Source organism: Zonotrichia leucophrys, chromosome Z, assembly GCF_028769735.1.
Source record: "Zonotrichia leucophrys gambelii isolate GWCS_2022_RI chromosome Z, RI_Zleu_2.0, whole genome shotgun sequence".
NCBI classification, from domain to species: domain Eukaryota; kingdom Metazoa; phylum Chordata; class Aves; order Passeriformes; family Passerellidae; genus Zonotrichia; species Zonotrichia leucophrys.
In genome coordinates, this window is record NC_088200.1 from 63,067,133 (window position 1) to 63,093,546 (window position 26,414).

Below are 26,414 nucleotides of genomic sequence, written 5' to 3' on the forward strand. Positions count from 1 at the left end.
ATATGTAAATTATACATGTGAATTATAAATAACATTACTGTCTCTGTCTGCAGTCACTTGTACTAGAGCATCAGTTTCAGAATGCATTTTGAAATTAGGCAGTAGTACATTTTTCTTACTGTTTGTCTTCATGTTGCCCTTTGTCTTGTCTTTTTCTTCCTGATTCTTTTCATTCTAGTTTCCCACTTCATTCTGTTTTCCTACTTCATTCTGGTTTTCCACTTATAACTTAAGCAATATGAGGAACAATAAGTTTGATTTGTGAAGGGTATTTTTGACTGCAAGAGAATCTGGTTTCACTCCCTTTGGGTTTTGCAAACAAGTAGTAATAAAATCAAGCCCAACAGCAAAATATTGTTTGGCAGTCTCTCAGACCACAGTGCCAATGGTATGCGCTTTGATTTATGGTGTGTGTGCTTATTTTTGCATAGTATCTACCTGAAATCAGAGAACTGACAAATCAAAATCCAGTTGTCCTAAAATTGAGAAGAGGTATAAAAACTCTATAGGTTATTTAGGCTGGCCTAGATAGTAACCTTTTGGATCAGCTGAAAGCCAGATGATTTCACTTCATAAGATTTACATAAAGATTTTGTAATAAAACAGTTCAGCTCGGTTGATCTCTTGTTTTGGAATTTGTGCTTGTTAATAGTGTCTTAATCACATTTACCTCCTTTTCATACAATGACATGTCTTTTGGAATATCATTCAAAGGTCTATTAAATGTGGTCTTTTGCATTAATTGTAGCATGGTACAACCTGTTATTGAAAAAAACATGGGCATAATACCTGCTACCAACTTGGAAGTCTGCATCTAATTCTTTCTGCATAAATTCCCCGAGGATGGAGAGAATACATCTCCACAATCCCCTGCTTTAGGGCTGTGGACAGCACCTGGCCATGATTAGGAATTCTAGTGCATTGTCAGACTGGAATTCTGAAATGGGCAGGAATCTGTGGGGCATGGTCTCGCTCAGGCAGTTGGGAACAGTATCATTCATGCTTTGTGTGAAGTATTAGGAAGAGCAAGCAGCGGAGTAGAAGGAGCTACAGGCATTTTTTAGGCCATGATGGACTATCCAAAGTGATCTTGGCAAACTGTTGTAAGGGAGGAAAGCATCATTCAGCATGGACAAATGGGGAATTTTATGCTGAATTTAAAATAACCAACAGTCCAAATATTTGTTAGGAGAAGCCTTACAATAAATCAGCAGTGGGGTTTATAATTTAGTGGTCAAAAAATAATATTGCGTTAAAATATGTTAGATTGTACTTTGGGTCTTGCACTAGATTTTCAATGTTTGTAGTACCTATTTAAACTTCAATCTGAACAAAGTCACTTAAGCTTTCCTCAGAATCATTGTGAATCTGATGCATGGGTGACTTAATCAATCAGCATGAAAAGTGTCTTATTTCTTATGATGTGATGATTTTTGTGGTTGTGTAAACTGTGACCACCTAAAGTGTGACTCAGGTGATTTGCCTTCATCAACCACAGGCTCTACGAGCTGTTTGACCTTTGTTATAGTGGATGATCTTGCAAGGGCCTTATTAGCTGTATAATTCAAGTTATAGGAGTCATATAATGGAGGAAGTAATGTACCGGCCAACCATTGTCAACCTTTGGCTGAGGTGTGCAATTTCATTTTCTCTTCCAGCAAATACTACGGCATGCCCGTGGAAATGCTACAAAAGTGATATTTCTCATTACTGATGGCTATTCCAATGGGGGAGACCCGAGACCCATTGCAGCATCCTTGCGTGAACTTGGAGTGGAAATCTTCACCTTTGGGATATGGCAGGGGAATATCCGAGAACTGAATGATATGGCATCCCACCCAAAAGAAGATCACTGTTATCTTCTTCACAGTTTTACTGAGTTTGAAGCTCTGGCACGCAGAGCTCTTCATGAAGGTATTAATGTCCTAACCTCAGAAATCTACAGGGAGCAGAGAGATCTGAATAGAAAGCTCTACAGTACTGTCTTGCATTTACACTTCATGTAGTGTTGATTTTCTTTTTATTTTTCTCCTACTTTTTAGCAGAGGTGTTTGTCTCTCAGTTAAAAGGATAAACTTTCTTTAACTTAACTCATCATCAACAGGATGTGAGAAAAATTCTCCTTACTGATGTGTATACATGCTTACATCCCTTCAGCTCTTCATTTTGTCTATGAAGATCAGACTGTGCTCTTGGCCCAATGTATCTTGTGCTTGAACAAGTGAACCTCGTAGTCAGGTACAAGAGGCACCGAGTGTACACTTTAGAACTAGACTTAATACCTTTAGGGTGTCTCACACAGTAACAGCCCTCTCACAACCAATCTGGATCCCTCTCTGTAAGAGTCAATACAATTTGTGTTCATGATCTTATACATGCAGCAAAACTGGAAAGAGAGTTCAGACTGCAATTCCTCTTTTAATCTGCTATTTCCTAAAATAAAAGTTCCTTCTGAAATAGAGGGTAGATTTAGACAAGCAAGAGAGAACACACGATTAGACGTTTGTTTGACAATGCTGCTTGATTGAGGCTTAGAACAGGCGTCAGACTAGTCATTTGAATTTATTTGCTATAATTTTTAAAGACATACTAATTTAAAATAACAGTGTAAAATAAGGTTTTCTGGTGCTTTGTTGCCCGCCTGTTTGTTCCAGGTAAGGTTGGTCTATGTGAATGTGCTGAAGTTTTTTAGTTTATAATGTGACCAAATGGTTTTACATGCCATGACCAAATGTTCTCCTCATGCCAAATCGGAAGAACCATCCACCAAAGCTGGGAAAACCTGTCCCAACAGCTTCTGTTGGGAGTGAGACTGCATTCTGGCAGTGTTAGACTCAAACAAGGAGAAAACCTGAGTGCACCACTGGATTTCAGTGAGCCCTTTTCCAGAATAAGGACACCAATCTTTTGCATGTGGAGCATAGCAGGGCTCTGCTCCATGCTGCCTACTTAGAGCTGGAACCTAGGGCTTTTAACAAGTGTTTCACTAATGATATAATGTGAGACTGTGGCATTACTCTTGTTTGAATTCTTGGTTAATAAATTTATATTATTTCAGACCTGCCCTCTGGCAGCTATATTCAAGAAGATATATCTCATTGTTCATATCTCTGCGAGGCAAACGAGAACTGCTGTGACATCATGGCAAGCTGTAAGTGTGGCACTCACACGGGCCAGTTCGAGTGTATCTGTGAGAAGGGATACTATGGGAAAGGACTACAACATGAGTGTACAGGTGAGTCTCATGTCTCAGCATTTTCAGGGTTTCTCTGCATGCTCTGAATGCATGGCTAATCTATCTGAGAGCTAAAAGATCTGTTGAGGATTATGGCTATAAACCTGGATCAGAATGCATCCAAGACTGCTAGAAGACTCTCTGGCTGAAGACATAAGAATAGCTGTAGCAGCAAAATTCACCTCACACCTTGTCTTCAGCAATAGATCAAAGAGATGCACAGGAACGAGGTAAGAATAGGGCAAATGTTCTGACAAAGTAAAACTTGCCTAAAACAGAGCACACCTGAAATTTGTGACCACAAGTTTACAGAGTCTGAGGTAATACCTTTTACTCTCAAGTGCTCATAGTACATTCTTCCCTCATGAGTTTTGCTGATCAGTTTTTGAACTTCCATAAAGTCTTCTGTTTGGAGAGGGGCTATATGTGTGGATCTTTGCAGGATAAATTTTGGGTGAAACTTACAATCATGGAAATGTGTTTTAATTCTCCCATGATGACTTCCAGTTACCATAGAGGAAGAAAACAGTTGAGTCACTAAGGAGAGACTTCTCATTGTGACATTTTGCTAATACTGGTTTTGTTACTAATTTTTGGACAAATCCTTTTTACTCATATCCATTCGAAGTATGATTAAAATAACAGTTTATACTTCTTTACAGAAGTTGATCCATAAAGTTGTATTACACTCCCTGCCAATTATCACATTGTAATTCTCCTTGTGCCTCTGGAACACCTTTCCTTTTTTCAGTGTGTAAGCAGGAATTCATTGAGTTTTGAAAGCAACATGAGTACAGGAATGCAGTTAGGAACCTATATCAGTACTGGCACAATGGATCAGAATTGTATTTTATACAAGTGGTTGCAGCTCCCTTTTGTGCTTGATTTACTCTAAACAAATACACTATTCCATTTCTCTTATTTTCAGTTCTAATATTAATTTATTTAAGACAAAACCTCCTTTTCATCATATTTTTCCTTTTGTCATAAAGTAGTTTTCCTTTACCTTGAGCGCCATAGTAAGATATTGAACAAAATACATACAGCATTTCTGCCTTTATCAGTAGTTTGTGTCATTAAATGTTGTTTTGAACTATTCGTCAAGACAGCAGGACTATCATTTTAGAGTTGCCCTTTCTTCGTGAAAGGGTCTTTTGGTGGTACTACCAAAAATTGTAAAAGTCAGATTTCTTGAAATGGTTAGTTTGCAGCTGCAGACAAAAGTTTCATTTTTGCTTCCTTGGTGCTTCTGAAGTAAACTTGTAGAAGGGTCTGATATTAAATACACTGCAAGTAAGCTGATAATTGCAGCCATCTGCTGTGTATGTGATGGTAGTTGAAGTTGCACACATGTATTTTAGGGAGAATTTGACCTAAGAAACTCAAACATTTTATGTATGCTCTGTTCAACTCTTGTATTTGAACAGACAGACATGTGTTCTTTAAAGGAAAAAGAGACTATTTTGAAATCTTTTATTCTGAAAAGGATTCCGACCTTTTTTTAACATTTCGCATCCAAGCATAGCCGTGGGTTTGTAAAGCATAAGGAATCTTAAGAATGCATCTTAACTTTTCCTCATTCTATAATGTGCAGGAAGATTTGTGGCAAGTTTACAGTGACAGGACTTCGATTTTAATTGGACTATCTTTAGGGGTTTTTTGGCAAAACTTGAAGATACTCCACTAGTCTGTGTTTCCCTAATACAGTAAGGCTTTTTTAAAAGAATTTGAATTAAGAGGGAAATTGCTTTTCTGTGTAGCATCTCTTAGTTTTGCTGTTGTGTTTATTTTCTGTCATTATTTTCTGTATTCTCTGCTTTTCATAAACAACCTTACTGTTGTTTATGGTTTTAAATGTGAGACATCAGAATAACATGTAAAAATCCTTACAGTTTTTTACTTTCATAATTACCAGAAAACACTCTGTGAAATAAAATAGGAGCCACGTGCTTTGTGCTGAAAAGCGGAAATTCAGTGTCCCACTCCCGCTCTTTGTAGTATTGTTGATGTGCCACTAAAGGAAGAACAGACTGACTGTTCTCTGCTTTAAAAAGCAAACCAAACAAAACTTCTTGGCCCACACTGGGTACTTCATGTGGCCAGAGATATCTGTGATAACTGTGGCAAAGGAAGGGAGTGAGAGGAAAAACGGGATTGTAACCAGCACCCGAGTACTGCAGAGCACATGAGCACCTCCTCTTCAGTAACTCTTCACTATTTCTTCTCCTCCTTTTCCTTGATCACAAATTCCTTGAGGTTCAAACTAGGGACAACCAAAGAAAAGCACAGAAGGCAGCAAAAATAAATCTTGTGATTTCTCATTAGGACCCTTTCTTCCATTTCGTCAATAAAAGATGAGTTGTTTAAATCAATTGCACCTTTCATAGGGAAGTAAAAAAAAAATATTCAGATCTCCATTGGTATCTTTTTCTCTTTCTTACAGGGTTAGAATATATGCTGTTTGATATGCTATATATATGCTCTTTGATATGCTGTTTTCACAATTTTTTTTGAGTAAGACTCCCCTTGGAAAGTTCTGGTTTAGATGGTCTCTTGGGTTGGATGACCTTCTAGGTTCAAGATGATGCAACTGAAAATAGTACCCATCATGTTCACCTCATCAGTTGCTCCTAAGCACAACCACTGTTATTGGAGAGATTAGGAAACTGCTGTCTTTCAACCAGTAGTTTCTTTTGTCTAACATGTAGACCCTATTTTTTGCAGAACAAGGTGTCCATAAAGATGATGTTCAGCTCACAGGGCAGAACAAGTAACTTAATTCCTTGTTCTCTCAGCTGGTTATTCATTCTTTTGTTTATATTTAGCTCTCTGCTTGGATATAATTATTGAATTCTGTCCGGTTTTCGGCTGTTTGGAGGGCCTGGAAAGGCTCGGAGTGGCCTTGGGGCAGCCCGCGTATCAAAGGACGAGAAGAGGCTTCAGTTCTTCTTTCAGTCTCTGTGTTTATTAATTGTTTATCTAAAAGATTTTCTTTCGGCCCGACAGAGGTCTGCTCAGCAGCCAGCCATGAGCACACTGTCTCGCCCTCCGGGCAGTCACCTATCTTTATACCCAAAGTTACGTGTACAATATTTATCATTTTTCCCCAATACCTTTTACCCTTATTGCCCGGTGCACTTTTAGTAATGACCAATCCCAAAGTGCCACCATCGCTGCAGAAGATGGAGGAGAAGAAGAAGAAGAAGAAGGACAGGACACGCCCCAATTCCTCCATCTTACTTCTCTAAACCCCCCTGTACAGAAATCCTAAAGCCTGTGTCTCACCCTCTAATTAACTAATCCCTTCACCATTCACCCCGGTGAAATCCTCCTATCCTCATACAAGTGTCGTCTCCTGTGTAGGATCAAAGTCCAGCCACCAGACACTTCTGGCAACATTCCAGGACTCCCGAGCCCCCCAAGGGTGGTCTCGGTGGCTCGGCACCTCAGTCCTGAGGTGCTGAGATCCCACAGAATTCCACCATCCACATGAATATTTAATAGCTTGCCTAAGCTTTTATTTAGGAATATGCAGCATATCAGTAATCACATGCACAGCTACTAGGGCAACAGTCTTGGCTTCAAAACACCACATGGATTAGATTTCTAAAGAGCCTTTCCAATGAAACATGAAAACATGTGAAAAGTTCTTTTTTTTTTTTTTTTTTTTTACAAATATTAACTCATAACACATTACTGAAAAGACTTTAAACTGAGGATATATAGGTCCAGCAAGGGAGGGAGGATTTGCATTTTGTGGTTTCTTGGACTGTGGACCTAATTTTCATCTGAGCATTTTTCCATGATATTTTCTGGATTGTTCCTGTTGAGAATGCAAAACCAAACCTGATGTTCATAAAGTGGATATCTTTCTAGTTAGAAAAAAAGCTTTTGAGTTTGATACACTACTAACAGTTCTTTCCTTAGTCACACACAGGAAGAACATTAATTCCAGTGGTGACTCCAATCATCTAGTCAAAGGAAAGTAAATATTTCTCCTGCCATGCTGTCTCCTTCCTCTCTTCCTTTTGATAGGAGCTTCCACTCCCCGGAAGCTGAATCACCCTTTCTCAGTATTTCTCTATGGGAGGTATTTCTTTAGCTACCCTGGAGGAGTTACTGACTAAATGAAGCCTTGCCAACCATCTTGAAACTTGGCAGATGGTACTTGGAAATTTTAACTAAGTTTTCAAGATTCCTCCAAGTTTTCAAGTCTTCCTCCAAGGCTTCCACATACAGCATATGCTGTACTCCTCAGCAGGTGCCTGCCATGGATCTGGAGGAGAACCACCACTCTGAGATTCTGACAGACAGGGAGGGAAAAGAAAGCAAGAAAGGGAGTGTGAAAAAGAGTGTGGAAAATATCTTCAAGCATAGTAAGATCTTGGGCTAAATTTGCCTGTTGCATCTGAAGATTTGAATTAGTTCATGGAACTGCAGATTTTCAAACCCTTAGAACTTATTTTCTTGCTGTCTCACAAAGCAGTGCTATTTTATGCTTTCATTCATTATTCTGCATCTTGAAACTGGGTGGGAGTTTGTTTTGATTTCTCTCTCCTCCTTTCCTTTCAATTTCTAAATCAGAAAAATATTCTTGATTTCTAACTCAGCTGTCACTAAAAGAGGGTTCTTTGTAAGACCTGCAGCCATTAAAAACTGACAAATTGAAGAAAGGGCATTTCTTTGAAAAAAGTGCTAAATGGCTGCAAGTGTGGTATTTTGTGTCACATAACCCTGCAAATCTTGAAATACCAAAACAAGAAAGCAAATAAAAATTTTACATCAGATGATTTCAAATAACTTGGATTACAGTTGTGCAAGGAAGTCGGAATGTACATGCTTAATGAAGCAATAATGAAATGCTTTCAAAACCTGAACAGTTTGGAAAGACTTAGACTCACCTGCTGTAGAGACAGAAAAGCTGTACTAGAGAGACCTTTCTCTGTGTACAACCTCTGTCAGCCTGTGATTCACCCCTTTTACTGCTCTTTAATCACGATCCCATTTCTCTAACCTGCGGGGGGATGAGATGCATTTGTATACTTCATTATTTGCAATTTAATCATTTGTTACACAAAAGTGACTTTCAATCTGTGATGATACACAGAGGTTCTATTGTGAGTATGCTGTGTCAAAATGCCTGGCTGTCATGAGGAGGGAGCTAAACCAGGAGGAAGGATGCAAAATGCCCGTAACTAAGTAATGCTGAATTGATGCCTAAATTAATAATGGCAAAAATATTCCTTCCTGCCATTCTGTGTCTTTTTTTCTGTTTCTTATAAATCCTGTGACTCTTTATGGGTTTCAGGAGACATCATGATGGTTAAATACAAAAGAAATGTAAATGTGTTTTTCCAGTGAGGGTAACATGATGGGTGACTACAGGAGAAAAGTAACTAAGTTTTCCAGTGGTTTTCCACTGAGAGTACTGGAAGAAAAGTGGATGAGAAAGGTGGGTATAAAAAACAAATGCTATAGACATGGCTATGGAAATTTAGCATGTTAATTATATTTTTAAAAGTCTTTTTAAATCTTAAAACAATAATGTAAAAGCATTAATAATTATTGTTTTCATGAAGACTGGAGAAAAATGGCTTTTACAAGTGTTTTGTGTGCAAAATAAATACATCCAGAAGCATGCAGACATGCTATTCCAGATTTTTTACATTTAAATCTGCTTTCTTAAAATTTAGTCCCCTGAAGCCCAGTATTGTGTGCTTTGCTTCTGAAAATTAGGTAGAGATTGTCCTACTTGTTGCTATAGAAAGCAAAGCAAAGCTGAGGGGAAAACTTAACTGGATGCTGCAAGATTTTTTTAAATGTGGCACACCATAGAAGTAAATTCCTTTGGATTCAAAATGTAAAATATATTGTCAGCATGTTCTTCTTCTCAGGAGAGGCTTTTGATTGAGTTTTTGGGGTTTTTTGTTTTGTTTTATTTTGTGTGAATGATTGAGAGAGATGAAGATTGCTACATGATCCTATGGTAGTTTTGTTGTTATTTTAGGTGACTTCTGACATCAAAGCAGTTTGTTTCCCATGTGTACAACCTGCTTTATGAAGATGAAGCATTTCTGGCAGTGAATTTAAATCAAGATTTTGTCCACCAGAAAAGTTCTTTAGCAAACTCTAGAGTCAGACCATGAGCTCTCCATGAAAAAAAAAGACAAGCATGAGTTTTAACATCTGCAGGGGCTTTACCTGCAAAATTGTAAAAAAAGGATCTTTTCTCAGTCAGTTTGGTACAAATTTTTCACATAAATAAATGGCACATGAAGCTGCTGGTGGGTTTTCACCATGTCCATAGTTTTGACAAGCTGGTTGAAGTGGATTAGCATATCTCCACTAGTATCAATGAGATCTGGATCAAGTCTTTGGAACTGAGTGGTTCTTCACCTTGTGTACCAACTATATAAATCTTCTGTTGCAAAAGTAAAATTTGCAGGTAACACGATAGCTAATATAGGTAGCAATGTTTCTATGGTATTTTTTTCCTAACTCTGTACCATGTAACTTGTCTTCCTTGAATTTTAAACTCAACTCTGGCAGAAAAAGAAACCTCAGAAGCTAAAAAAACCAAAACAAAACCAACAAAAAAGTTTTCTCTGTATTTCTGCACCATTCCTGAGGAATTTCTTTAACAAATGAAGTTGTAGGGTGAAGGTGGAAACCTAGATTCAATTTTGACATATGCAGACCAGAAAAACAGGGATGTAATTTTACACCTGTACAAAAACATCCATCCTTCCCATCTAGATGTTATCTGAGGCTTTAGAAAATAAGTTTTTATGCTAAATCAGGCTCTTTCCTATTAAGTCCAGAAGTGTTTCTATAATACATTTGTTGGAATATTAGAAAGTGATGTACAACTTACTCTTTTTTCCTGATCTTCTTATTGGAATAGCTGTCCCCTGAAATCCTTAATCAAAAGTTTTCTACTGCAATGTTCTTTGTTTACCTCTGTGGATCACATAGTGTCGACTTTCACTACCTTTTCAGAAACACAAAGCCTGGATGTTTTTGTAGACATATTGTTCCTGAACTGTTACCATCTCAAAAATTAAAAGCAGACAACTTATCATTCTGTGAGCTTTTTTGTAGGTTTTCTCCTAGAGAAGAAAATATTTAAATTCTTGAAACAGTACATCAAGGATTAAATGAGATAGCGGTATAAAGCAAGTGTTAATTTTTGAAGTGAGGAGTGGTTAAAATACTCAACATTCGTTTTAATTACCTACTTTGTTCCTGGTGGCTCTCCAGGGCTCCAAAGCTTCACATTTAACTACTTAAGTCATTCCTATAAAGTAATTTCTTCTACAATTAACTTACAAGTTTCAGTCTTAGTACCTGTGAGGTTGTGAATAAGCATCAGGATTTCTAGCATCATAAATTGCTCCTGAAGTCTTGTCAAACATGATTCCTTTAACTGGACTTGAGCACAGCACTCCTATTGTGACAAAATCAGGCATCCCCTGTGTCTCTACACTTGGATTTTAATGGATAGTACACACTGTATTTGTCACATGTCAAACAAATTTGACTTTAGCTCTCAGAATCAGTTTCAAATTAAGTAGGAGTGTAGGAATATTTTCTCCTTTTTTTAATTCCTTCTCTTCAGTTATGCTGTGAAATTCATTCTGCCCAAGCCAGTGTACATTGCAAAGTGCTTTCCCTGTAAGAAAAAGTATTTTCAACATTTTAAACAAAATTATCTACTCCTCTCCCAATGCAATAATATTGTGTATAAAGTGCAGTTTGCAGCAATTGCAAATGTTCAGAGGTGGTGACATGTTACTTGCCTTTGTTTTGCTCAGAGGGAGAAGAAAACATAGAAGCAAAAATGCACAAAGCTCATCAGGTCATAACCCACATCTAAGTAAGTTATTTGTTTGCAGATTTTGACCTATGTAAAGCCTTTCAAGGGATGTGTATCCAAAGGGCAATATAGAGGCTTCTTCTAATAATGTCTGTTCACTCATCTACCACTATCACAAGAGCATAAACATTACAGTGGGAAGGGCTAATATTGTTTTTCTGCTCCCTCTTTGGCTCAGCCCTCTCCAGCTGACTTCTCTGTGCTGTCTGTGGAAAATGTCTGGCAGGTTCCTCAGATCATTTCACAATTGCTTCAGGGAAGAGCCCTCTCTGCCCTCTGCAGTTGTGCTCTCGCTCTCTCCCACATTCTCTGCTTCTTCAGACCCACAGGGGTCCAGAAGCACTTCAGATTCTGGAAGTGCTTCTCACTCAAGCAAAGACCATGGACAGTGAGAAGGATGTGGTGGAAAAATCACTGTGATGAAAAGGGTTCAAAAGCCCACTCAACTTGGAGAAGAATTACAGCATGTAGGTTACAGATAGCTTATAGATATTCTATTATAAGCTGATTATACCTGCAGAGTACTCAGCAACCAGAATATTTGGTTGATTGTCTTACAAGCTGCCATGTTTTCTTCTATCAGCCTAAAATCTGCTGCAGATAGCCCAAATTTCTCAACCTGAAACAATGCTGACTGCATAGTGGAGTGTGATCCGGTCCCCAGGGAATGAGAAGGCAGCAGCACAGATTGATTTCATCAAACAGGAAATAGTTTTTTACTGGGTTTGTAGGTGATTTGATGAAAACAGAATTAGGACTCCGCATAAAAATGGAAACATCTTCAGGCCAAAACCCTAGGGTTTAGTTTGTAACCATGCAAAACAAAGACAGAGCAGCAACTCAACAATTCCAGTGCAGATGTTTTAGTAAAACCAACACCTGACTGTAGTTTGAGAAGTTAAATTTTTTCTCCCTGGTCTGAAATTTATTGAATAGGAAATGTTTTAGTCAATAAGACTAGGAAGAATGACTGGACCTTGGGATTGGTGGGGAGTTGAGAAGCTGATGTTATAGAAGTGAGTATAATGTTGTAAATATATGGTCTAGCCTAGTATATGGTCTATAGCCATATCTTATATATACAATTTGGACCTGACAGGTTTGAAACAAATAAGCAGTGTAAAGCATAGAGAAATGGCAAATATCTACCATCTGTGTCAGTGTGGGCAGATGTGCTGATTTTATGCAGACCTGCACTTATTGTAACAATTTAAGAATTGGCTCCTTCTCTTGGCCATTAACAAAAATCTGCTGGGGGTTTTCTCCCCTGACATCCAAAGAAACATTCTGAACACGCTCACGCATGCAAAAAAAAAAAAAAAAGGTGGAGGGGGAACTTTTGCCCCCAAAAAGTACAAAGAAAGGGTGTTCCCTTGTAAGTGCTAGTAAGTATCCATGCAAAATTGCCATCTCCTTGTCGCATGTGGTTTGTTTCTCAAAAATTCCAGAAGATAAAGTACAAGAACTTTTCTACATTGAGGCTACTAGTACTGCAAGTCTTTTTTTCAAAACTTATTGCCATTAACTCTAAGCTGTTTATTGGTTAGTACTTCACAGGTTAATTGAGAGTATAGCATTGCTCTGACTACTGTCAGGCTCCATGTCAGCTCCAGTTTTTGGTTTTATGGCAGAAAAGTGCTTGCTGCATTCTAACTGTGTTCCCCCAGAACAACTCATATCTGGAAATATACATAGGTGGTATTAGAAGCTGTGTAGAGATAGAGGCAGTATTCTGGTGGAACACAGAAGCACCTACATGATGGGCTGGGAGTACCCTAAGTCACATGAATTTAAAGACATACATTCTGAGTTTTATGCCTGTATAAAAATATCTGGAGCTCTGGAAAAAAACACTGGCCTGTTACTGTGTTTTCTTTATCTATGCCTTGTTTCACACATTGCCCTCCTGCTGACTTCAGAACATACCATGAAGCCTGTGCAGGCATGGGAATGCCAGTCTGCTAAAGCCTGCTGCAATAACTTTAGCATCTTAGCAGTCAAGACCAGTCCATCTGACATCAGCCACACTGTGTATGCTCACTTTGGGGAGTCCAGTGCAGTGAGGAAATGCTTTAGGAAATTTAAATGCAGTAGGCAATTTGTCTGAATCTTCTGTATCTGTTATTCCTGTGACACAGTGGTGCCTTGAGTCCCAAGAAAGAAGGTATGGAAGAGGGGCTTTCTTGAAGGAGTGTGAAATACTGCAAAAGTCAGTCAGGTAACTCAGTTCACAGGACTAAGGTTTTCTAATACAAGGAGGAAAGTGGGAGGCTGAGTGGCCTTGTTCTGAGGAGTCATGGTGTCAGCACAGGATGTAAGTAGTGCTTGCCAAGCATCATAGTCATTTACCAGAAGAGTTACATGTTCTTAAGCTGGTGTTTTCTTTTGGACTTGCATTATTTTCTGTCTCACAGAGGCATTAATATGTATGCCTAAGCACATTCCGATCCTTTAGGCCTATTTCTGTTGTCAGCTTGCAAAGAATATCACATGAAATGCAAATTTTTCCCTCATTTTAGAATCTAAGCTTTTGCCTCAACTTTTTAGCAAAATATGCTGTCACTTGCAAATCCCTACATTTGAGGTTTTTATGTCATTGTGAATTGTAGAGGAGTAAAACACATATATAAAATTGTATCTCTTTTATTTCTGAATGGAAATTCAAAATGCCTTATGAAGTGCAATACCTTTTTTGAAACATGGCACTTCTATGAGCGCCCATATTCTTCCTGGTTGGCCAAAACCTCTAAAAAATTGTCCCAGTGGCAGCACAGGTGTTCTGGCTAGGTCATGGCACAAGTCACAGTAGGCATTCTGGTTAGGTCATGGCACAGAGGCAAGGACACTTAGTTTTCATTAGTCGCTTAATTTCATAGTGAGAGTAGCCAAGCTGCATTCATGTGTGGCTCTTAATGTGGACCAGTAGCTCAACTTGTGCTCACAGTCCAAACCCCTGAGAACAGAAGTAGTGTGATCAAAATTTGTATTGAGAAGGCTCTTACTTGCCTCGGACACTGAGGGACCCTCTGCCAGTGTCTCTTTAGTGTTGCAGCAGCTGAGGGTTCCCATCATGCCTACCTTTTTCACTACCTAGCAGTGATACTCCTTTTCAATACTCATAGAATCATGTAACTGTTGAGGTTGGAAATGACCACTAAGATCATTGATTCTGACCATTAACTTAACACTGCCAGGTCCACCACTCAACCACGTCCCTAAGTACCATTCCTACACATCTAGTAATACCTCCAGGTTTGATGACTCCACTTTTCTGGACAGTCTTTTCCAATGTTTGACTTTCTTAACCTTTTGGTGAAGAATTTTTTACCAGTATCCAACTGAAACTTCCCCTGGTGCAATTCAAGGCCATTCCCTTTCATCCTATAACTTGCTACTTGGAAGAAGCTGACGCCCACCTGGCTACAGCCTCCTTTCAGGGAGTTGTAGAGAGCGATAATTTCCCCCCATGGGCCTCCTTTTCTCCAGGCCAAACATGCCCAGCTCCCTCAGCGACTTGTGCTCTAGACCCTTTTGCTTCTTTGCTACCCTTCTTTGATCGCACTTCAGTGCCTTAGTGTCCTTCCTGTAGTGAAGGGCCCAAAACTCGCCCATGGTAATTGTTCTCCCAGCCCAGATGCCAGAGGAGTTTGGCCTGGAAGCAGTAATAAACTATCCTGTGGCCCCAAGAGCATATGTATGGCCCTCAATTCCAACTTAAGAAGCGAGGCATCTTGCTTTGCTCACCTCCAGGATTCTTTACTGTCTTCACTCTCCTGATAGTACATCACCATCAACAGCATTTTATCATCAGCTGCCTAGACACCTTCCCCTCTGTCTCAGACAAGAAGGCAACTTTGCACTCTGAGAGCCTGTGAGAAGGCCCTTATTGCCTTCTTGTTCCCCTGCTTCTTTTTACCTACTTATCCCTCCAGATGGAGGTGATGGATTACAGCTGTGACTTGTCTGGTTTTTGCCTCAAGGCTGTTGCACAGGCAAGTATTAATGGTAGTAAGTTCAAGGTCTATGAATGTGATGTTTCACAAAGCTGTCTATAACATCTTGAATTTCACTCCCAGTGATGTTAGATATTGATTTATTCTCATTATTTTAAGGTAATTTTTGGGACATTGAAATAGAAAGTGCAGTGCCTTATGCATTCATAATCAGAGTGGTAGTTTATAAAATGTCACTTGCACCCTCACTGGTTCACAGTCTGCAAAAGTAGAAGCAACTAGCTTAGAATTTGTCTCCATCTCAGGAAAAAATGGGATGTTTGTAGGTAGCATTAATTATGTTGTGAAGATAACTATTTGGAATCAAGTGCTATTTAGAAATAGATTTTCTAGCTAAAACTCTGTGGTTTGATAATTTTGAGTGTTGGGTACATTGAGCAGTGATTTAATAATTTTTGCTGCTTACCTTTTTTTTTCCATTTTGCTTCAGATTGCTGTTAAAAGTGTTCCCTCCTTCTTATTCTCCGTCTCTGAAGATGTATGTAGTCTTGTTTATGGCAAAAGAGCTTATAAAAAGAGCTATATTTAAGGGAGAAGGTAGGACTGGAAATATAGCAGTCCTTTCCTCCCAAAACATGCAAAGAATCTCACTGCCCTTTAGAAAGACAACAAGTTTCTGCATTTTTAAGGTGGAAAATTTGCCTTTCAAGCAGAGAAAAGGATGGAGAAGTGAGACACAGAGCATAGATTCACTTAAATGTGCAGAGAGGTTGAGACAGTTCCTGGGAAACCTCACTCTGGTGTTTCCCTGCTCCCTTTCTGGCAGCTGCCACAGGAGGGTTCGTTCTGGTTTGATCAACTGCTCTTCAGTAAAGTCCTTGGATCTTACAGGTGCTACTTTAGCACTTTCTGTCAACACTGATAGCAAAATGGGGGCCTTAGAAATGTAGGACTCACTGCCCTGGAATTCCTTCTTTACGGGAAGATTCCTGCATTGCAGAAAATTAGGTCATTGAAGAGTGGCTGTCTAGTGGGGGATGAAAAGCATGGTTCAGAAATGTTTTAAATGGCAGTTCTTCAGAGAAGGAAGCTGTGTTAGACTGAGGCCTGAGGCTCTATATTTGGTTAAGGTACTGTAACATAATCTGTTTTATCTTTCACCCCTTTAATTTGCAGCAGTAATGTTCACTTTGTTGACAGCCACAGTACTTAGTATTTAAAAATACTTTCTTCCATTCAGATCTGCAGTGACCCTCTTCCTGCAGCAGATACTGCTTTAGCAAGGGTCAGACCTGTTCTTAAGAACATCTTTTATATCTTGCAAAGGAATGGGGGCAGGGGGGGCCAAGGGCAACTGGAGAAAATGAAGTGAAAAGCTGTCAGTTTTCCAAATGTTTCTTGAGCAAGCAGCAGTTAGTAGTGAGCATACTGACTTAGTTGTTATCTCAGTGCTCTGGCTTTCCATAAACAAGACTTTTTTTTGGTATACATATTTGGAAAATATTAAAAGAATTCAGGGAATCCTGTCAGTTTCCATAAGAGTTTTGCTTGAGGAATGAGGAGTGGGATTTATGGCATTTTTCACAGTAAATCAGGAGTATCAGTGGTGATTCCAGGAATTAAATAGGAACTATAACATCAAGTTTACAACAGCTTACTGAACTCTATGCAGGAATAGTTGGGCTAGTTTCACAATATGTAAAAAGATAGTTGGCAAAACCACCACTTTTTATGGCCTGATTACTGGCCTGAGCCATTGCATGTCCTCCAGCAGTCTTAAGTTAACCAAAAGCTCTGTTTCCTACTCTGGGCTGCTAAGTAAATAAACATGGAAATAGTGACATATGTTCTCCATCTGCACAGTCATGTGCTATATCTTCAGTGCTCAGAAATGTTACTTAATAGGAGTATAATCACTGTTGTTGAAAAGTATATTTAATGATAAAAATAAGGGATGTGGAAATGAGGCCAAGTTTGGCACCTAATGCAGTAATGACAGTTTATTGAGGGTCTGGCAGAAATAGCTTCTCTTTCCTGTTTATAATAACTTTTACTTGCTGCATTCCCCATCTGTAATTGAGCACTGGCACTGCTCTGATCTGCAGAGAAAGGAGGCAGAAATAGGTATCTGGGTTTTTTTTGGTTTGGGTTTTTTTTTAACTCCAGGATTATATGCACCAGAAGCTGTAAGGAGTGGGTGTTGGAGACAACAGAAGAAAAGGAGTATTTCATGTTAGGCTAGCAAAATTATTCAGGAACATACAGGGCTCTGTTCATATTTTGTCAGAGAGAAAATTCACAATTTTTGTATCAATGAGAATGAGAAAATCTGAGAATGTCTCTTGACTACTCCTGGATTCCCTACACAACTGGTTTCTCTCAGGAAAGCCAGTTTGCTCACTGAGTTTGAGCAGAGAGTAATTTTTGGTTACTATTAAGTCCCAAGAATCACTGAACACAAAACTTTTCAAGTTGCTGAGTTGGTAAACATAGTGGAAATGGATCTTGAACCACCAGGCACGTTCTTCCCTGCAGTAACCTATTAGTGTTGTGGAGATTGGGATGCATGCTTTGTCAGCTTCTAAACCCTTCTCCCTTATTTTGTTAAACTGAGCAACCCCACGAGAAGGTGATGTGTTGAGTTAGCTGTAACATGAGACTCCTGCTCCCTGCTTCTGGAAGAAAGTGCAGGCTGTGCTGAGCAAGTGCTGGCTGGATTTTGGTAATTTCAGCGAGTCCCAGGGGTTGCAGGCAGTGGAGATTCTCACTTCTGTCCACATTCCTCTGGGTGTAGCGCATTAGTTGTTAAAGAATGGGTTTTTCATCCCAGTTCAGACTCCTTGCTTGCCAAGTTGTCCCTCTTTCAAGCTGTGGATAAAGAAGTCTATTTCTTGTTCCCCAGTGTGTGCCTCTAGGTCGTGCAGCAGTTAGCTGAGCAGCACAGATCACAGCCCAGGGGAGCTTTTCAGCTCTTCCATATCTAACAGCCATCACTTGGGATCTGACCTAGGGATAATTTTACCCCTTTAGGCACCTAGTTGCTGATTATTAGTCCTTCCTGTTAGGGAGGCAGGTGATAGGTTGGTGCAAACATGTCCTTTTCTTGTCCTTCTCTTTTCCTTCTTGACCCAGAACCTTTTGTGAAAGGATGAAAAGACAAGTAGAATTATTTGATAGGTGGTAAAATGGTTAGACCAGGCCTAGAGAATCCTGGGCTTCCAGTGCCTTCAGACAAGAGAGGTATTAGATCTCTCAAGCAGGTGTTTACTCATCTGTGTGTAGCACAAATGAAGCAAAATGTTTGGATTCTCTTTAATGGAATTTTCTTTACATCAGTCAGTCAGTTTGTTGGGTTTTTTTGAATTTGCTGTTCTAGAAAAGAATGTGCACCCTCACTGGCACAATACCAAAATGGCAAACAAGTGCAACTAGTACAGGATGGCAAAGCTCCTTTTCAGTGTTTACATATTTAAATAGCAGGATGCCATCCAGGGCACTTAGAACAGTTGTATTTAGAGTAGCATGTGCTATCACATCAGCAGTGATCAAGGTTTGCTGAGGAATGTGTGTCTGTGATTATGATAAAGACCATGTCTGCAGAAGCCTACTGTATAGCAGTGCTGCTCTGAGCAAAGCATTTTCAGAATTTATTGTATTTCCCCTTTTTGTATAAGGGTCTCACTCTACGTGAAGTTGTAGACAAAAAAACCCCCTTCACTTGCATGTAAATAAATTCATACATAATCTTTATTTGCTTAACAAACTTAACAATATTAACTGAATTAATTTCCCAGAAAGAATTTTTTGTAGTTTTGGAATTAGTTTTACACTTTTAGCATGATAACTTCTATAAGTACATGGGGACATGAGGACATAAATCAGTATTCAAGTTTTAAAAATCAGAAGTGCTGGTATGAACTGATATCTGTCACTGATAGGCATGTATATGTTTGGGCGTCTCCTCCAATGAATCACCAAGGCTGGCTTTTATGTCCATACAAGCAGCAAACCTGTAACTGCCTGAAATGCACTGACACTTAAACCCAATGAGCTTCGCTTCAATACCAGAATGTCACTTCTGTATATAGATACTGCACAAGTTGTCAGGATCTATCTTGCTATTTTTGTAGTTTGAATGAAACATAAGTAGATTTCTTTTAAAGTTACAGTGCATGGAATCAGGAATTTTTTTCTCATTCTTAAGTAAGCCACATGCTTTGAATCAAAAAGAGAAGTAACCTGTAAAAGTCTATCTAGTAACCTCTATCAGTAGTCTTTGTTTTTAGGATTGTAAAACATATAAAATACATCTCACTGCTCTATGTTCTTCCAATGCAAGAGTGGATCAAGTATGAATCTGTTTAAGGCACTTAGCTTGCTTGTAACATGTAATAGTTGGCCTTCTTCTTAAAGAAAGTTTTAAAAGTGAGCATAGATGCATTTCCTCTATATTGTCAATACTGCTGCTGTGACCAAGGAGGGTGTTTGGCATTCAGAGTCATTGCTTTGCAGTAATCCTGTGTGAATGTGCTGGCCCCAAGCCTACCCAAAGATGCTCAGGTTCTCATTGGCATCCTAACGTGTACAAGCTGTGATGCCTCCTGGGCTTATATTCTTCAAGCAGGCAGCTTGTTCTCCACATTGTGGATGCTCGCAGCAGCAGGATGAGATGCTCACCCAATGATTGGATCTCCTTCCAGGCAACATATTCTGCCCCGTGGGAGGGGATCCAAGATTCTCATTTTTATCAAGAAAACGTTTTTTCTTCTGAAAGTTTGTTATGACTGTTTGAAGTGCTTAAAAATCTAGTGCTAAATCATCTCAGAGTGTTGTAGCAAATTCTGCAGACTACTTGGCAGTGGAATATTTCAATTTTGCTGTATGCCACCTCAACTTCAATGTTTGGATGAGCCATCCCCTATGTATCATGCAGAGCCAGCTAAACTTCTGGATTGTTTCAGCCTGCTGCCTTTGCCTGAGAGAAAATTTGTAGAGCTACTAAGGAGATGGAGGAAAATACATAAAATATGACCAGAGACATCTAGCTTGTTAAATTGCTAATCATGTTGCTTTGAGAAGGATGCTTAAAAAATACTGACAAAGTGCAGATGGATGAGGAGGTTCAATGCCATCTGAAATTAATGCAGAGCACATGCTGGGGATAATAGGAGATATTAAAGAGCTGGAGAACATGCTAAGACTTAGAAATCCTTCCCTGATCCCTACACATAAAGACAAGCTCAAGGTTTTCCTTTGCAATCTTTGTACAAGTCATACATGTCAAATGTTTAACTAAAGCCACTTCCTTGCCTATTTTTTGTAATCCTAGCATGCTCCTGCCTTGGTTTTCTGTTTAGTTGGTTGTTGTTGTTGTTTGTTTGTTGTTTTGCTTGAGAGTTTTTTGAAGCATCATACATGTTGCAAACTGCAGAAAGGTGGATTACTGCATCTGCCAAAAGTTTAGATTTGTTATTCCTTATCTTTCTAAAGGCATTTCATAATCACAATGTGGGCAACCTGACAAACGTACCATACAGAAGATCTTAAGAAAAACCATCTTCCTAGATAATAAAGGTGACAACAAAAGCTGTAATTTCTGGAGGTAATCTCTACAATAGAGACCCATCATGTGGAAAGTCTTAGAGAAGCAAGCTTAAAGATCTTTATGTTCTGGCACAGTAAAATATATTTCAGAGGCCGTGATGGTCTCTGGCCAGTAATCCTACTGGCCCAAGCTGAGAAGGACTCCTAAGATGGTTGCAGCAAAAGCCATGAGATGTCACTGTGAAATACACAGAGATGGCAGAGGTCTGGGGAGTTCCATGCAGCTGTGGCCTCCCATTTGTAATTCACGTTCTTCCATTGCAGAGGTCGCTTACCCTTAAAGCGTGCAACAGCAGCAGGAGGAGTTTTGGAGGCAGGAGGCACTATGAGCAACACTGTATGCTGGTACTGTAGGACATCCCAAGAAGTCTTTTGACTGCTTGGTGTGGAATGGGATCTCCATTTCCTACATAACTCCATGGCTTGTCATTGTAAAGTGCATTTTATTTGGCAGGCTATTGTCAAAAGAAATTCATACTAGCCCTTTGTTCCTACTGCTGCTTCTAAGCAAGGGAGTGCTTGGCTCTTAGACAAATCTGATCATGCAGTACTTTGTCATGTTGAGAGAGGCAGATATGAAAGTAGAAAGGTGTAGCACGATACTGTACTGTAATTTATCCATGTATCCTTAATTATTAAAATTTTAATTCCCAATTAGTAAAATAAATAAGTTTTATAGTCAGATCTATTCGTGGTGGCAAATCTAATACATGACTATTTGCAAATACAGCTACCAGAGCACTTTTTTCACTCACTTGAAGGCTCCAGTGACAACTTCTTTTTTTTTTCCACTGTTGCCAATGCATAGCAATAATAGGTGAAGTAAAGGAGTGGAAGGGAGAACGCGCAGCTTCAGACTGCAGTTCTTCAAGGACATAAATGTGACTTAATTTGAGGCTTTGGTTGTGGATCTTCCACATAACTTCCAAAAAATTTACTAGAAACACAAGGAATCATGTTAGGTCTAGGATCCACACAACTAAAAACCTCCATATCCAGTGTCTGGAGATTCTGTAACCTATGGGTTCCATCATTTTTAGTGGGCGCCAGGAAACCAAGTAAGAGCAGGTATTCATGATATACTGTGATTCTGGGACAGATCTGTCAAGTACCTATCCATGCAATCAATATCATAAAAATAATTACAGTATCATAAACACAACTTGCTTAAATGGCAAACTAGGGTTTCTTTCCTCATTGAAGGTGTTTGGAGGCTGAGTTACAAAGACTATTGGAGATTTGCATGGAAGTGTCATTTCATTTAGGCTTTGCGCTTTTGAGGAAAAAGTGAGAATTATAGACTACAGTCATCAGAGTAGCTGTGTATCAACAGAACTCAGGGTGATGCAGAAGAGAACAGGATATTGCCTAGCTGATTCCTGCCATATCCCACAAAAGATAAATCCTTAATCAGATCCTTCATTAGCATATAGTGTGGAAAAAACGGTTCATGCCAGGGATTACTTAGTAAAGGTAGTTAGTGGAAGAAATTATGCATTGAAGAAAAATACAAAATCCCTCAAATTAATCTTTCAAATACGTGAAGTTTGAGTCTCCTCTTTCTTAACACTGGGATAATTGAAGAATAATTCCATTTCAGTGACTTAGAGCGCTGGACTAGTTGGAGAGGGAATTGAGTTTGCCTGCTCTCCCAGGATTTTGAAAGTTTTACATTTTTAAGGCAGCAATGTTTATCCTTAAAATTTGTACTTGTACACTTAGAGAAAGAATTGTGATCCCATGCCACAGAGCAGATGAACGCTTTGTCCTATTATCTCCACCTTCTTAAGTCCAGACTGGAGACTTTATGCCATTGTGGGAGTTCAGTGCTAGTTGGTTTAACTTCGCTGATGGCTTTAGTATTTGCAGTTTTAAAAAAGCCAAAGTGCATAATACATATGAATTGTTTGATGAATCTCTGAAATAAGCCTTTGTTTTTGTTGTCACTTTTACAATAGTAAATTCTTGCATAAAGATTAAAATGTCTGTTATTTCATAATTGTAGGAAGGCAGAATAAAATTCCTACTGAATTTACAAGTCTGTTCTTTACTTTTTTAAATAGTCTTTTCTAATATTCCATGTTCACTGTTTATCTTCAAACAACATGTTGACGTATAGGTGTGCTCTCAGTATGGTTGGTTGACTGAAATGTTTTTATGTCTGTCCTGTGGGTCTTTGATTCTAGCAAACCCCTGTCATATTTCTTTTCTAGTGATTTCTTTTCTATGTGCAACTTAAGTATAAGTAAGAAAGTGCATTCTATTGGTGGCCCAACATGTCATCAGGCCCAGTAATGTTCAAAACCAGAATAGACATGCTCTATTTTCTTACAATTTTTCAGTCAGTTATACACCCTAGGAGAGCATATGTGAGGAGGAAAAGGCAGGAGGCATGCTGAAGTAACCATGTATTACTTCATTTTCATTTCTGGTCAGAAATTTAGTGCACTGTTCTTAGTATAGACCGTAGAATATGCATGTGAATTGTTGATGAATATCTACTCTTTTATGAAAGCAGGTTGTTGATGACAACTTCAATATGACCCATCTTTGTGTGCTTGGGGAATTTGGGCCTTGTGCTTTTTCAAGTTCACACATTAATCTCTGCTTCCAGATATATTCCAACAAAGAGGTAATCCTCTTGTGTAGCTCAGTGTTCACTATTCTGGTCTCAAGAGGAGAATTACATTAAACAAAAAGCAATTCCTTGCTCCTCCCCTTGCTTATGGGCAGAGAACAACATGGTTCACATATATAGAAATTCACATCTTTTGTTTTCAAAATCATGTTTGCAGTGTGCATATGAGTTTCCTCTCTCTTTAAAGACTGATACTGTTAAAATTGTTTTCCCATTTTTAAATTCTTGCCTCTTTTTGTTATTCTTGATAGTGCTAAAATGGTGATTATTTACACTGGGTTTATTCACACACTGTTTTGAGGCTTTTTACACCTGGAGATGGCTGGAAAGGGAACCAAACCTTGAAAAAAAATTTATTTTTACAGATTAGGACCAAAGAATATGATCTTTCCCTGTAGTAAGTTTTTTGCTGGTACAATGCATACAGGTGACTAGAGTGAAATTTGGCACTGCTTGATCCTAGAAGATTCCCAGCTGTATGATCAGTCGTGGATTGAGCCACACGTACTCTTCAGATGTGTTTGTCCCTTAAGCTCTGTCTTAGCTTTGAATCCATCACTGAATGTGGGCTTGGGCCATGCTGTGGTGCTGGCTAGGATGGATCTGCCATCTAGCTGGATCAAATGTGGACAGTCCAGAGTAGATGGCCAGGGCTCTGCTCATCCACAGCTGATTCTGGATGGTTTTAACATGAGCTGTGGCCAGGCTAACCTCTGTGACTGTCATGGAAATGGTGGAAATGTGCAGTGTGCTTATGCTCTATTCTTAAATCATCTCTTTGACCTCTCAGGATAGGCTGTGTGATCTCACACACTTGGAAGTGTCTCTGTCAGCCAGTGCTTTCTGGCAAAGATTCTGAATGAAACTCGTGTGGAGTTTCGTAGTTTGAATATGTCTAGGGCATATGTGGGATCAATGAGCAGGGATTCAGACTTGAAGAAAATTCCACATAAAATGCCAAGTTAAGGATATACTTCAACTTCCTGTAAAGGCAGTGATAAGCATTTGAAGCATACATAAAGAACGAGGACATTTGGGAAAACATGTTTTTCTCAGTAGAGACATTAATAACGATCTTAACAGTGTTATTTACCTCCTGCTGCTTGACTGGAAAGAGCAAATTGTAAGTGTGATTTCAGAATTAATCATTTTCTTCAAAGCCAGACTGATTCAAAGCTCTAAGCAAATTACTGGGTTTATTGTTAGAAATGTTCACATCATAGAATGGGTGATTACTTCTATTCCACAGTTCTCAAAACAGAGAGGAAATTGCTGCTGTGTTTTTTTTTCTTTTAGGTGAGGTTGAAAGGAAAAGAGAAATTAGGTTGAGGGTTTGTTGGTTTATGGGGGGGATTTTTTGGAATGGAACACCTAGTTTAGATGTCATTTTATATGCCATACATGGAAAAGAAGAGGCTAATTTACTTCAGCTGGCATATGGAGGGCATCTCTGTCACAGAGCAGGTCCCCTGTGATGCTTAATTTACACTCTTTCCTGTGTCCTCTTGGATGCACTTCATCACTTTGTGTTGGATACAGTTTTAAAAAGGATGCACAGAGACCTTCACAAAGTGCCAGATGGAAATATTTCAGAGATTTCAGAGCAATGCTTCTGATACTCTGATCATCTAAAGCAGGAGAGAATATTTTGGAGACATGCAATGTCCAAGATGGGAATTTCTGCACAGAGCAAAGGATAGAAGCAGAAGTCCAAAAATATTGCCTTGGATGGGAAGAACAGGTGAATTATATGAAAGGGACTTTTTTTCCCAATACTTCTCTGAAAATCCCAAAACAAAAATTAAAAAATCCCTTCTCTAAATCAGATTGGATTTTTCTGCCTATTTCATTCCTGAATTGCTCTCTTTTGTATTTATATCTCTTACTGAACAGGCATTGTCTCCTTAAAAGTGTGTTTAAAATACAAATTAGTGAATCCAATTTCAGCACCCAAAACTGCCTCTTAACTGGAAGCCACTCAGTTGCTTTCTTCAAAAAAACCACTCAAAGTTTTTTGAAAAACCAACAAAAGTATTTTTTCTGGAAGGTATCCAAAAAATCATCCTCCTTCTGGAAAGTGCCACCTGTTCATATTGGCTGATTTTTTGGGGGGGTATATTCCACAAAAATTGGCTTATGTAAGTAAATTCTCTCATGACAGCTGAGGAGAAAGGAGAATGGATTTTCTTTTGCCTTTGTTTTTTTGGTTTGGTTTCTTTTTCCAGTTGCCTAGAAAGCAGTAGGTTTTCATTAGGAAGACAAGAGGCAGAGTATCTTTGCATCCAAGTCTGAGATAGACCAAGTTGGTCTTATAGCTTCCAAAGAGGAGGTTGATACTGCCAGAATATCTGAGCTCCAGTAAATACAGCTCCGTAGGAGACACCAATTCCACAAGCAAAGCACACCTCACTGTGTAAGGAGGGAGTCACTGGAGCCTGGTTGTGGTTGTGCTGTTCTTCATCCCATTCAGAGCTGCATCAAATGGTACCAATTGGCTGAGGGGAGAATGACAGGGCCTGACCTGCAGTCTGAAGGAGAAAATGTGGCCATTTTGCTGACAATTAAGTTAATGGAGTGAGAGTTTTTTGGCCAGGTTTCAGTGTTCCTATTGCATAATAGAATATTTCCTGAACTTTTCATTAGCAGTTACATTTTTCAGCACAAGTGTCTTTGCGTTTCAAGTGGTAATCTGGTCAATCAAAATTTCACTTTAGCAGCAGTTGCTGTGTTGTCTTGTTGATTAGTCACTCCCCTAATTCACACATCTTGTGAAAGAAACACAAATAATTATAGTGATTTCCTGAAGACAAGAATTCAAGGCAGAGAGCAGTAAGGTTTAGAGCTATCAAACCCATCTGAAGTTCTCTGGTGAGAGATGCCTTTTCCCTGTGCATTTTCTCTGCCTTAGAAAAACGTCACCTGAATGTTTTTAAAGCCTGTGTGTGCAGTTGCACAGAATTAATAATATGAAATGCAATGTAAATGAGTGCAAAGGCCTCAAGCAGTAGTTGCTATGATTAATTCCTTCATTGTTTGTGCCTCTCGCATTTCAGCACATCTAGTATATAGATCACATATATCATATGACCATAATGTGTAAATCAAAGG

The 26,414-nt window shown here is 39.0% G+C and overlaps 1 protein-coding gene across 1 annotated transcript in view; it reads left to right on the forward strand.

The window, feature by feature from the left end:
- Positions 1-26,414, forward strand: part of SVEP1 (sushi, von Willebrand factor type A, EGF and pentraxin domain containing 1) — a 117,241-nt gene that overhangs the window by 11,850 nt on the left and 78,977 nt on the right. Inside the window, exons 2-3 of the mRNA XM_064735572.1 lie at positions 1,659-1,914; positions 3,059-3,235. Coding sequence (XP_064591642.1) covers positions 1,659-1,914; positions 3,059-3,235 — 433 coding nt within the window. The remainder of the gene's footprint in view (positions 1-1,658; positions 1,915-3,058; positions 3,236-26,414) is intronic.